The 14148-nt window shown below is 42.6% G+C and overlaps 1 protein-coding gene across 9 annotated transcripts in view; it reads left to right on the top strand.

Moving 5' to 3' along the window:
• Positions 1–3790: 3790 nt before the first annotated feature.
• Positions 3791–14148, top strand: part of by (focal adhesion protein tensin) — a 117612-nt gene continuing 107254 nt past the window's right edge. For 4 of the 9 annotated variants that reach the window (XM_034322520.2, XM_034322515.2, XM_034322517.2 and 1 more), the window contains exon 1: positions 3792–4979. In XM_034322520.2, the coding sequence (XP_034178411.2) occupies positions 4887–4979 (93 nt within the window). In that variant the 5' untranslated portion in view covers positions 3792–4886. Of the gene's footprint in view, positions 4980–14148 lie in introns of all 9 variants that reach the window. The other 5 variants (XM_076688101.1, XM_034322530.2, XM_034322525.2 and 2 more) reach the window with 2 other exon arrangements.

The raw sequence follows: 14148 nt of genomic DNA, 5'->3' as shown, positions 1-14148 counted from the left end.
ATAGTCCCGTCGCGACAAAATTATTTACGAACTACCAGGTGGTCTTGGATCATTTCGGAAAAAATTGAATCAACTTTCGCTAGGAAAATAGCGTCGAGGGTGTTCTCTATTTCTCTCGCATTTCCAGTGCATCGGGCTATTTAACGGTGCTTCCAAAGCCGGGTCTATGGCAAAGAATTAGGCGTGCACGGAAACGGGAAACCAGGTCAGAAGATCGTAAAGAATCAGGTCGCATAGGAGATGAGAAAACTTTTGCTCTTTTCTCTAACGCGTTTCGGAGGCGGGGAAGGAAATCTCGTCGCGACTGGTATTAACGAGAAATCGAACCTCGTACAATGGTTCCACCCTCGACGGAACAAAACTCAATAACCCTTGCGGATAATGGTATTGCGTGACGATGTATGTACATTTGGGTGCAATGTGAACTTTCTGAGATCTAGGCACTCCCTAGATTCTTTCAAAACCGAAGGCAATTAAAAGTAGACTCCTCACTTCTCAGAAAAATAAAATTCTTAATTTTACATAGAATTCTCTATTATTGTGTAAAATTGAAATCAGATCAATGAGTACACAATGATGCTCATCCCTTGTTAGTTAAAGGAAGCCTACGTTGCAGCCAAGTGTACGTGGTTACAGAGGATGGGTAAGCGAACAAAGTTGTTCCAGTAGCCACAGGGCCAAGAGGTCAGCCAATTCCGGCGATGCTTGCGTCCTGTTAACTTTCGTGCTACGTCAGATAGCCAAATGACCCGTGTTCCGCAGTGGCCTGCATTTTCCTGGCGTTCGTTTTCACCTCCCCCCTACCACCGTATCGCCCTCGATTGAACGCTTTCGCAGCTGGTGTCGGATGTTCGATAAAAGAACCGTGGAAAAGTGTTGATTAATGAAGATCGTATTTCTCGAGGACAGAGGTTTAAAAACGATCAGATATTTTACGTGTTTGCTGAGATTGCATTCTGTTCGTCGATTTATTGGATCGCGGAAAGATTTGTTTTTAAAGGATGATTTAAAAAAGGAAACTTTTGGAAATATATAAGAGCGGAAGCTGGGATTATTCTTTGATTCGAAACACCGGAGGCCCCATTTCGTGTAATTGGTAAGATTGCAATGGAGAGGAAAAATTCAAAGGCGTTACCTGTGAATTCGCGCGATAACCATAACAATATTCGTAATGGCTGTAGAAATCGTTATTACACCTACACAGACCTTAAGGTGTACCCGTGTAACGTGGAACAATACCGTTCTCGAGAAAGGTGGAAACCGGTATTGCTCGAAAATCATAGCGTGAAATAACGCGAACACGTCGAATCAGCGATTTATCATTTCGAAATGAAAACGTCATCGTTCCACAGATACGGGAGTATCAAAATATTGTGACGGTGAACGAAGATTCCGGTATTCGATAGAAATTCGTGTGGAAAGGATTTATGAATGGCGATATGCATATTGAATGGAAAATGTGTGAGGGGGAAATTTATGGACGATAACTCATTTGCTCGACGCTCAATTACGACGGGGAAATTAAAAATCCCGTGTGGACGACCGCCGAGGAGATAAATTTCACCTTTGTTAATTCCGATTAATAACGCCGACCCGATTGCACCCTGATTCACGAGCCGCTAATACGATATTACAACAAAGCGGTGCGGTGGTTCGAATTCAACGAAACTTCCGTGCCATGGAAAGCCACCATCTGCGCGAGCCGCGTTTCCGTAGCCGAAATCGATGAAACGCGGCCACGTGTTTTCATCGTGGAAAATGCTGGCGAAAATAAACCTGGTTTTCTAGGATGGCTAAAATGTATATCCGCTGGAAATCGGTGTTCGCATTAAGGTGAAATGCATCTACCAGTTTCTTCTCTATCTTCCCTATTCGTACAAAAGCGACAGACGATCAGATATGACATTTTTCGTCCGGTACTTTCGACTTTCTCGTAACGCAGCGACACTGTTGAAATATTGAGAGTATCATTGCGACAGTGTTAAAAAGAAAAACACATTTTTAATTAGAATGGAAAAGAGCTATTCTTTATTAATTATTCCATCGGACAAAGTACAGTAAAAAAAATTCGTCCATTAAATTCTAGGTAGTTCCTTTTCTTCAAACTTGCAGCTTCTTAAAGCTCTCGGAAGGTGCAACGTTTCTCGAGCAAACTTTACTCAGCCGCAAGAAATTTTCCGGAAAATTTCATGATGGAACACCTCGAGTAATTTTCCTTGCCTCCCGTTGCATCGTGTGAGCGAAGAAAAGGCTGGATGCTTCCGGATTCAGCCCTTTCTGGCCGCAGGCGAACAGCACGTGCCCAGAAAGAGTTCCGAGGCTGCCCGCGATATTAAGTATTCCATTCGCATTACCTCCCGCTGAACAGAAAGTTACACACGCCTCGTTATGCGGCCAGAAGCGGCACCAGCAGCGTTCTGCAAACTTAATTAGCGACTCTGGCCAGCCGGACATCGAGAAAGGGAGACACTTCGAAGAAGCGGATGATTTATCTGAATGCCCCGGAGCGTGGAATCTCGTTCTCATCGAGGCGTGTACTTTGCGAAAAAATGCTGCTTCGATTGTAATTACAGTTTCTGGGACAACGATATTTAGTTGTTTATTTGCTGATAATAGAATTGTTCCTGTCCGCCTTAGAGAAATCTATCAGAGCTCCATTAACCTTTGGACGGCGGACCATGAAGAGAGCCACGGTTCTATCGAAACAAACAAGCGAACGTAAAAAGGGAGTCATCAAATTCAAAATATAAATGAAATTGCAATTCAGACGGATGAGTAAACAGCATTCATGATTTTAATTGGGTAATCAGCGTGATCCTGTCGTGGAAATTTTATTCATCGAGAAAACAAACTGGTTCACTTCGAACCGATGATTAATCGCCCTTTTGCGAGCTCGTTAACGCAAGAAAGAGAGAGAGAGAAAGAGAGAGTCAAGTGGAGGATATTTTATTTGCCTCTTCGCAGATGTTGTCGAAATTTCATTGGTGTGTCACCGTATCGAGAGATCGAGAACGGCTTCTGCGTAATACGTTCCGTTTACCTTGACTTCCGCTCGATCATCGTGATCCAAGCTCGCTCGCGTGCGAGTACGTAAATGTCGTAAAGATCCGCCTGCTGCTGCACCACGACGAGATGTAAACACGCTTCCCCCTTGATAGCCAGCTTGTACGACATAGTGCAACGTACAGCGCATTTTGTTTCACGTGCTAATGTAATTTGCTTTCATCCGGCACCGATGTCGACGTTCTTTCATCGACGAACAGCTACCAGGATGTAGCGAGACTAGCTTAACGGGCGTATCACGAAACACGTGGATAATAAGTTTCCTCAGGAATTAAAAAAAAGAAAAGGAAACCCCTTTGTAGGGTGTGTTAACGTAGAAGAAGACCACACAAGAACAAGATGTTTAGACAATCATCGCTGCGTTGCTTGAAGCAGCTGAAACATACTTGAAGAAGTCTATGAAATACTGCAATGTTGACGAAGTAGCATTTATTTTATAGATATTGATGTTAAAGACTAATTACGGCACACCATTTTGTTTGTTCAAGTATTTGGAAATCAACTGAGGATCGATTTTGAAAATTATTATTCGTTAATACATTTTGATTGATCATTTGATCTACGATCGACGCAAAAACGAATCTGAAGGATCGGAGCAGCGCAGATGCGAAGAGGCACGTTGCATTTCGACACGAATTGTCGATTCCTTTCGCCCCTCTGTTCGGACTTGGGAGCCATTCGGAGCGCTCTTCAGGGTCCCTGCTGGTATTTTCTGTCAGTCGACGGCAGGCCGCGGGACGAGCTGGTCGAGAAAAGGCGACGGTCGTTAAATCGAGTCATTAAACACGCGTGCTCCTCGCAACACCGGGTGTTCCCGATTTCCTGCGGACAATCTTTCAAAATTCCTCGTACACAGGGAAAAATGAAAAGAATTCATGGCGTTTTCTATTACTGATACAATAACAAATTTCAATTCTGATCCTCATGGGAGCAGTGTCGAGGAACGTCACATTAAACATTAATTGAAAAAAAAAGAATTGAAAAATAATTAAGGGTGTTATTGAAATTTTACAAAAAGAGAAAAAGGAAAAAGTCCTGAACAAACAAATGAAAGTTAATAATTTTTTTGAAATTGAGTATCCGTTGAATTCGAATGGAAAATAGGAAAAGTATAATTGGGTGTGAAAGGGGGTGATCGCCAAAGAGTCTACGAACGAAGATAAGGGACGCGGTGACCCGGCCCGTGGAAGCTCGTATAAAATCGACGATAGCGAAGTCGACAGCCGGCAGTGTTGCGGGAGCCGTGCGCGAGAGAGGACGGACGTTCGTGGCTTATGTCGACGCGCGGGAAAATCGACGCGTAAACGTGAAAAGTCGCCGATGCTCCCCCGCAACGCTTTGTTTTACTACAACGACCGCGAACATTACGATTTTTTAAACGAACCATTGTGTTGTCATCGATTTGGTGAATCGTCAAGTGCGAACGTCCATCATTTTACCTAACACCAAGTTGTGCCTTGATAAGCACATGTTACAATTAACCCCTTTCCTCCCGTATCGTTTTTAAAAATCGCCGACGAGACTGGAGGTTTCCACGAAACATTCGAATCACGAGGAATTTTGAAACTTTCGACACAATTTTGAGGAAATTGAAGCTGTGTCTCTCTGCAAAGGATCTCGCGATAAAATTTATCGAGTTTTCGGGGCTGGAAAAGTTTCCGGCAGAGATGCAGCGACTGCGAACGAACGACGCGGATACGAGCGGAAAGTCGTGGGAGCCTTGAAAGATTTGCGGAAGGAGGACGCGTAAGCAGGAGCAGGAAGAGCGAGGGAAGAGGATCCGCGAACAAGAGGCAACGTAGAGGCGAGAAAACACTCGAGGAATGCCGTGGATAAAGTGTTTGGGTGGCGGGGGCGGAAAGGCCAGAAGAGGCAAACCACTCAGCGTCAGCCAGCCGATCCACCTGCTCGTCAAGGTGAGTGATTTTCTTTGATTTTCCATTTGCTTGACGAATTTTCTCGAAACCGAGCTACGCCCTTTCGTGCCAGGCGTCTGTACAGTACTTAAGTGGACCACGAAAGATCGACGTTAATGCTTATGATTGGCTCGACACGCGAGCACATGGCCCCGTTAATTCGTGCTTATCAATTGATTTCATTCTCTTTTTTTTCTATCGTTCAACCACTCGAAGGGATTCTGGTACACGATATTTAATTTTACGAGCACTCTTCAAGTTTATTGGCACGATTACATGCTACTGGATCTCTTTGTACACGTTTGACCACTTAAAATCATCGATATATTTAGAATATTAATTATAAAATTTTTAATTTCTAAAGTAGAAAAGAAATTGGGGCTCTCTCCATGGCTCGCTGTCCAAGCATTAATCGTGTCATTTGTTTTCAAAGTTGACGAGATATTCCGCGAATAGCTAGACTAATCCTTGTTAGACATCGAAAAAATCGATTGATAAATAAAATGCGAGGAACGTTGGAGATAATCTCTTGAACGCGATATCTGTTGTATAGTTACCTCTCTCGTTCCCTCCATAACTAGGTGATAAGTGAAACTAATCTTTTGTCTCGTTCAGCTAATTGGTTTTAGCTACTCCTAACCCTTCGACCCTCTGTTTCACGGGTACAAAAGACACCAAATTAAGGCGTCTACTATCTACCAGTGAGAGGAATTACGTGAAACGTTTAGTTTAAACAGACGAACGAAGGAAATGAGGATCGAAAGAAGAAAGTTTTTCCCCGGTTATTAGACGAGCGTTTCTTTTACGTTGGAATGTTATAAAGACCGAGCAGATAGGAAATCTTGGGATGACGAAGGGCGCCATAGTGGCCCTTTCGTTCTAGCATTCTGATTTATTAATTTCTTTCGAAGGCCTGTTTCTTTCGTGTTTCGACCCCGTACACGAGCCATCTCGCGACTATATCGATCCTCGTCACAACCCACCAATTAAATTGATAATAACCCGCCGCGTTACCTGCTCGTTATCGTGCCTGGTGGTTCACTCTTAACGCAATCGTTAAGTGACACCCACACATTATGTACGATCGTGACGGTGAGAGAAGCTGGCCAACAGATGAGATTGTTAGAGATGGAATTCAAGCAATATTGCAAGAAATACCAAGTTGCGATTGCATTTGTCATATATCGCATTAATTATTTTTGGTTAATGAGTAAATGTTGAATCTGATTCTAGCGCTGGAGACTGAACAAAAAGTAGGACGACTGCAAAGAGGAACAATCAAACATTCCTTCGTTTCAATCGCTAGGTGTTTCGAATATTTTTCACTTTTGTTTTTTTTTATTGCTAGCTTGATAAAGTTATTGGTTCGATATAGAGCAATTAGAATTGGGACCGTGTCGGGGTATGTAGTTTTATTCGTTGCGCGAATGCCGTAGCACTTCCGCTTAAAATTGCTCTCGAATAAAAAATATTGAAATTCACGATCAACTCGTCGCTAACAGATCGGTCAGCTTCAAAGTTCCCATTTTTCTCGATTCGTTCGGAATCGTTTTCCAATACTGTTATTGAATGATTGATACAAAAGAAATAGCGGTGCGCGGCGTTGGCTTACAATTAGCATGATAATCATCGAAGCGTGAAGTGGAGTAATTTTTTTTATCGTTCGACCGCATATTTTTTCCGCTATTAAACCCGGGATACTCGTGGTTCATCTTTCTTGAAAAACAACGCCAACTACTCGGCCATATTGTTTATGCAAATAACCCGACTCCGTGCCCCCGCTAACTCATGATTAAACGAAATTAAATTAAATCAGCATGCCGGTAGAAAACATCGAATTAATTCGTTCAACAAGAAGCCGCGTCGAACCTCGAATTAATTAAACGACTCGCTCGAAAATCCAATCCCCTCCTCTTCTGGTGCCCACTTAAAATTCCGGATTTTCGTGTCACGACCAGCCCGTTCGTTTCCCGCGATTCGATCGTTGCACACGCGACATCGATTCGTCAAAATCATTCGAAGTTACATGTACACCTCACTTGAACTCTGTACAGATGTGTGCGAATGTTTCTCTCACGACCCCGAAGGTGGTCCCGCGAGCTTCTCTCGCCTCGTTCGAGGTGTCGTTTCGAGTAGCGGTTAGCCAAGTCGGAGGCGATCGTTAAGCGAATTATACAACGGGGAAAAAATCGCGCGCTAATAGCGGCGCGCAATTAAATAATAGCGAAACGTGTACCACCCGCGGCGACGTTACACCGGCGATTTCATTAAAGCGCCACTTAGAAGCGCGACACGGTATTCCGTGGAATGAATACGGCCATTCCAGTCCGCGTAAAAACGACATAAAACCCCGTAGCTTTTCTCGCATTTATGGTGTCCTGGTATCAGATTATCGAACGGGCTTTCAATTTTCTTGAATATCATTCTTGGATAGATTTTAAGATTCAGATTTTCCTAGACCACCCTGTATAGGGAACAGAGAAAAGAAAAAAAAAAAGTGGACGTTATCCACGGATACGTGACGACGTGTGCAAGCTATCCACGCTCATGCGAATGCCCGTTGTCTGTTATTATAACCGTACTATTATCGGTACTATACACCTGTACGATCGGTTCTAGTCACACAACGTCCGGCGGGTACACGTTCGTACCGGCGAGCTGGCAATTAAATTAGCGAGCCCCTGGCAATTCTGCGAGTTTTTGCGCGACGAAACTTTATGTAATAGCCCGGAGCCAGGCGGAAAGGTCGCCGGGCGGAGGAGTGTCTTTGAAATTTTGTTTAATCCTTTCGACCTCGTAATGGCAATTCATGGGTTCTTTGTTTTAATTAAAGGCGATGGGATCGAAGGATCTTCCTCCGGAGATGATTGTATCCAATCAGTGAGCTCAAGGAGGAGGATTCTATAATTATGTTAGATAATGATTTCTTGCTTTATTTTAAATATACACGATTCTCGTTTGACAATAACAAATACAAAAGTATTTTTAATCATTCGTTGAAAATTCTATTCATTAGTGCACGTTCCATGTGGCGCTACGAATGTTTTGTACAAATACCGGCAATTAACTCGGCGCACCTGCCAAGCAGCTATATTTTTTCTCAACTCGAAGCTATATATTTAACTTTTAATTGCATATCATTTTTTTTTTGCAAAGAACCTGCACTTTAATACAAACATGTTACAAATCTAACTTGCACGATTCGATTTAAATCAAATTGATCAGTTCGTGCATGAATGTTTTCTAGGAAAGTCACTTTCGAACGCAGCAGGAAAATTCCAAGTTTTTTTCTTTCTGTAAACAAGGCTTTTATTCCTTGAAAAATTCTCGAGGAATTTATTAGTGAAATATTTCGCGAATCGATAAAATTTGATTATCTCTCGGCAAAAGGTTAGAAGGCAGGCTTTTAAAGGTATCCTTCACGGTGAATCAGCGAAGACTCATAATTCTCGGGGAAGATTAGGAAACCCTCATAACTATCGTCATCATAGTGCATGCAAACGGGTAAGCGGTTCGTGTACCGGGTCGTATATTACTCGGGATATATGTGCATATGCCATTGACTCGTACATCAGCGAAACAATGTTTTATTGGTTGGACGCACTCCCTCGGTAGTAGTTTTTCTATTGCGTCCAAGATTAATTTGAAAGCCATTAAAATGATCCATACGTAATATATTTAAATCATCATATTTTTTATCCTTCAAATACCAAATAGAAATTAATGAGAATGAATATCACCCAATAAATTTAAATTGAAAATTAAGTAATTTTAATTATAACCTGTCTGACTATACACGTCCGTTTTCACTGTGTCAGTGTTTTATATTTAAGGGTTGGTTCCGTCGACATGCAAGGTCGAAAGATAGCGTATTTTTCCCTGCAATCAAGGTGTCCAATAGATAGACAGCTCGTGGGCGTCGATAATATTGTGACACCGCTTAAAAGGTGTAAAGTAAAAAGGTGCGCGCAAAGCAAACATTTTTCGAGTTTATTGAGCGAGGTTCATGCGCGCACTAACACTGTTTTCAGCAGCGAGTTCACGCGCGTAGGCAGGATATCCAGCCTTCTAACCTTTCGAAAGATCAACAGCCGCTTGTCATCTAACGAACTTCGGCATAAATTTAGGAACGCGTAACTAGTCGGTTATTTGACTAATTCGTGGAATCCGGAGATGCCTGACGTTAAAAGAAAAAGGGAGTAATTTTCAATTTCTTCGTCCTGGTTTTCATAAGATATTTTCAAATAACAGACTAAATTATCCTAACAAGATTAGAGCTAGCTAGTCAATTAGGAGATAACTCTGCTCTATTTTCGGCGCCAGGGCCGTTATTGAGCATCCAGATACAAGATTCTCCCCTTCCCAAATGATCACCAAAAATAACGCGTTGAAAATTTCTTCTTTCATCCGACGACTTGAGAAAAATGTTGGCTGTACTCTTGCCAATTCTGGCGGTCAACTTTTTAAACCCTAAAGAGACGATGATGATTCTTGAATATTTTTAGTATTCCAATGGCATTAAGATTATAAAAGAGGTCTGGATTTAGGAAATTTCCACGCTGGTTTCCAATCAGCGGCAGGAAAATTTAATTCAGCAACGTTCTCGAGACGTGACGGTATCCTTCGAAGAGAAAGAGGAGGAACTCCGGTGGAAAAAATAGTACAGAGAAAGAGACTTAACGAGCGCCACGTTGAGAGAAAAGAAACGAACGGTGGCGAAGATTAAATCGCACGATATCACGGCTAACGATTCGAGTCGTGCGCGAGGAACGATGCCCGACCCCTTGAGATTCCTTAATTGCAGTTGCACGTCGGTGCGCAATTAAAAGTTCTTCAATTGGGACACGCGTCTCGCCTCGCAGTGTCTCGCAATTTTATCCCTTCTTTTGGCCGACTACTTCCACAGAACTGGCACCGTTTTCTTACTCGAATTATCGTCACGTACCTCGTACTTCTAGAAATGTTTAATCTAGATCCAACAATTTTTCAAACTTTTTAAAAATAATTTCTCAACTTACTGAAATTATCTTTACGTACCTCATATTTCTAGACAGTTTTTTTAAACTTTCCCTAACTTTCTTTTTATCGAAAAAAGAAATAGAAGCAAATGTCGAGACAGGTCCTGGCAGCAGGCAATAAGGAAGCAACAGAATGTTCGAGTGCCTCAATCCTTGCTCATTGTTTTTGAATAATTGATGCGGCACTCGGCGTGTCTCGATCGTCGAGAGAACAATCGATGTCTTCGTGTGTGGCACGTCGGACGAGATCCACCTGGTCGCAACGATCCATCCGTCTAAAGGCGATACTATCTGGAATAGCGAAAAGTAAATCTCGCGAAGTTGGCATGTACACGCGTGTAATATGATAATCTGGTCAATATTGCGAAATGTCGGTAAGCGAAGCGCGGTTTTGTTGTAGCTGCATCTCTTTACAAAGGCAAACAACATGCTTGCATCGGTTGCGAAAGGAATTTGTTCGTTCAGCTATTTTCAAGCGAACGCGTGCATGCTGTTGGAACCTTTATGTTCCACGTGAATTATACTAACACCGGCACACCCTTCGTGTAACGTCGAAACGCGCCGTTAATCCCCATCGAACGTGTTAATTGGGCGAGAGGAGTTAATTGGTCACTTGAACGGCCATTATCCAGATTCTTGAGATAGAGATTTGTTGGTCTGCTTGTTAGCGTATTGGGTGATAAATTAATTCATGAATATAATTACAGTTTAGGTGGAATATATTAATGGTATGAATTAGGTGGGTCTTCTAATGAGTATAGGGCGCTGAAAAGAAGATTAAAATTTATGTGTTCCAACCTTGAAGCATTCGAATGACCTTATTAGCTGCTTTTTAATGAGTAGAAGATATTGAGGGAAAATCAAAATTTATGTGATAGGGTCATCGAATAACAAATCAGTTCTAAACTAGTATCTCGTTTATTAACTCAAGGTACACGATAAATTAAGCAAGATTGCTATGCAGTTTCTCAAATTTTAATGTTAACTCGCAACATTTTTGTACAACTTTCGTTGCATAAAGAAGGAAAAGTGCAATTTATAGGTTGAATCGTTTACGTTTGGTGCACCGTTGCGAATCGAACCAACAATTTCTCCATCGAAGCATCGCATTAGAATTACAGTCTCCCTCGGAATCGGCTTGTTTTCTTATCCGTGTTTCATAGCTCGACGAACGCTTAGCATTGCAGTCGGATCTTGGTAATTCCAAGCAATCAGCCCAACAAACCCTTTTCACCGGGAGTACCGCGACACGACGGAATTCTTCCGTGGTCTTCGAGGTGAACAAAGGTCGCCGGATGATTTCTCGAGAGTTCGTGTAATGAGAAGCAAGCGGAAAATACGTGAAATCTGTCGGTTGAATGCTTCCGTGGCTACCTGTCGACCAAGAAAGTCTTTGCATACAATTATCAGTTACAAAAGATGAATATTCAGAACCAAAGAATTGATTTCTTCTTATCTTCTTATAATCTCTCGGAAAAGCTGCGACCTCGATTTTCCCAATCGATCAGGTCAAACGAATTTCAATCGTCTTATCCGTAATCGGAAAAAAAAGGAAAGAGACGAGGTAGGCGATCATCGAAGCCAGTGGTCGGTCGAAAAGTCATCGACGCCGGGTCACGTCTCGGATTTCTCACGAGCGTCTTTTTCTAAACCGGCCGTGTGGTTGGAGATGCTCGTGTGGCAAGCCATGGCGGCGAAGAAGTACGAGAGCGAGGCGAGGAACGCAGCGTAGCGTGTATAAAGGGGTGAAAGGTGAAGATCAGTTAAGGGTGATATAGTGAAGGCGTTTAGTTAAATCGATCAGATAGGGGCTTTGCATGGCCCCACGGTGGCACCCTCGTGCGTTCGCCACTGTCTTTCCCTGAATTATGAGCAACGTCCACCTGCGAAAGTCTCTTCCTTGATCTGTATTCCCACAAACCCGTCACGAATAGTTCGCTATTCATTTCTTCGTTTCTAATCCAACTCGATTTCTCGTTTACCGCTACAATCTTCAGGTTCGTTAAAATTTTATCCCAAGTTTGTACACTTTGCCGGTCGATTAACAAGGTTTTACAGCCGAGCCAAAAGTGTCCGGTAATCAGGGTACCACTTAGACTGAATTCGTGAGATATTGTGGATTGGACTGAAAGTGGTGTTTCATCGAGAAAATAGTCTAATCGTCGGTTCGAATATCCAGAATTACGAGACGCTCTTTAGCCGAAGGATTTATCGACGGTTTACGACGCGGAACAGAGCGTTTCACTTCATCAACGATATCGGGTACCGGGTCCTAGGATAATGGTTCGATGACTAAACGATCATCGTAACCATTACCCGCTACCCTGGACCGTACTGATCGTGTTTGGCACGATTTACTGGCGTCTGTGGAGAAAACGCCTCGTTAAATAAGAATGAATTCCTCAAAGGAAAAATGCTCAATTATCTACTTAGACAAACGATAGGAAAGTTAAGCCTTAAGTACCTAGGCGGAGTCTTTCAATTCTCATTGTCAGTGTAACACTTTGCCTGTGTATTCTTCGAGTGTGGCATTTAATCAACTATTTATAAAATTAAATATTCTATAATGTCTCGACGGCTTAATTGGGCCCAGAATATCCTGCTTCTTCATGATCAGCCTCGTTTCGCTGGAATCAAGACACACTCGTGTCCGATCGGACCGTGAAAGCGGCGGTTTCGCGTAAAGTCGGAAAGGAGAACGGAATTCGATCGACCGGATAAACGTTTAAGCACGCTCCCGCTTCCTGTTTGGACCATTAGTCCCGCCACGAGCTGGCGCAATCGAGCTGAAGCGACCAGCTACGTAATGGTCGCGTGCTAACTTCCGCGGAGACGCCAGGATTTCCCACGAAAATTGCGATCGTTCCGCGATATCCGCTGCCCGTGGACAAAGGGAGCTGAATTTATGGATCGATTTAATATCTATTACATTAGCGTCGATCGCACGAACTCCCGATCATTTAACGATTACAATCGGCCTGTTCGCGCGGAAACGTGCGATTTAATTGCACGATCGATCGATCATCGCTTCTTTGAAAGAACGATATTGTGCAACGGTGTCCTTTGATGAAAGATAATGTGCTAATGAAAACGAGGGCCTCGTTAGAAGACGCACAATAGAATGACGTGGCTGGTAAAATTGAATCGAACTTATATAATGTTTTCTTCCACTCGAGAACGGTAAACGATGCTATTAACAGCGTTACTGAATTTTTGTATTCATTTGTATGGAGACAGTAATTGGGCATTGCGTTTTATTCACGATTTAGATGTCGACGTTTCGGAGTGCCACTGAAAGGACAGTGTTATTGGAATAAATCCAGGCAGATTTAAGCGATTTTGAGTCTTCTTTTTATTAAAAAGTACGCCATTAGTCAGCTTAGGAAGTGGAACTATATAATCTTCTATCATTTATTGTCGGAAATTTAGTTAACTCGACTGAATTCGTGATTTTTGGTGTGTCTGGGAACGTTTCTTTGTCCTCGATAATATAACTGTTCCAGAAAACGTGGCCATTATTCAAGTTATTGCGAGCAGGATGCTGGAATATGCGACGCGTAGTCGTCGTTCCATATATTTCGTCGGGGCTGGCACGCTTCCCGAATATTCCTTTGAAACAACACTTTTACTGACTTGTGTGCGCGAGCGTGTACGTGTGGCCAGATTAAAAGTCATCCCGAATTTTCTACATCCTCGGGCACGGATTCCCTGTAATCCTGTCGGCGGCGCCTATAATCCGCTCACCTATGTGCGAAACCAAATAGAGATGGAAACAGGTGTGCAATTATCTCCTGCCTCGGTTTATCCTTGAATTTTACAACCACGATGTTCCGGCTGTTGTTTGAATTAACTTCGGGTATCGTTTGTTCCTTGGGCTCGAACAGACCCGCCTTGAATCACCCTTCAAGGCCATCATTTAGTTATTTGACATTGAAGAATTCTTTCATTATTTGATATCTGATTCCAGAACTCGAGGTTAAAAATTATGTTTAATTTTTGTAGATAGATTCTTAGTTGAAAATGTTCCTTTTTTCAATTATTTCTCCACGGTTGATCGAAATCAAAGAATTGTTGGCATCGTTAAACAAGTCCCTCGAGGTAAATTCTGTCGCTTATTAAATTTTTCCACGAGGATATTCACGAACGCGTGA

Source organism: Osmia lignaria, chromosome 4, assembly GCF_051020975.1.
Source record: "Osmia lignaria lignaria isolate PbOS001 chromosome 4, iyOsmLign1, whole genome shotgun sequence".
Taxonomy (NCBI): Eukaryota; Metazoa; Arthropoda; class Insecta; order Hymenoptera; family Megachilidae; genus Osmia; species Osmia lignaria.
Note: the sequence above shows the minus strand (reverse complement) of the source record. Positions and strands in the feature narration are given on the sequence as shown.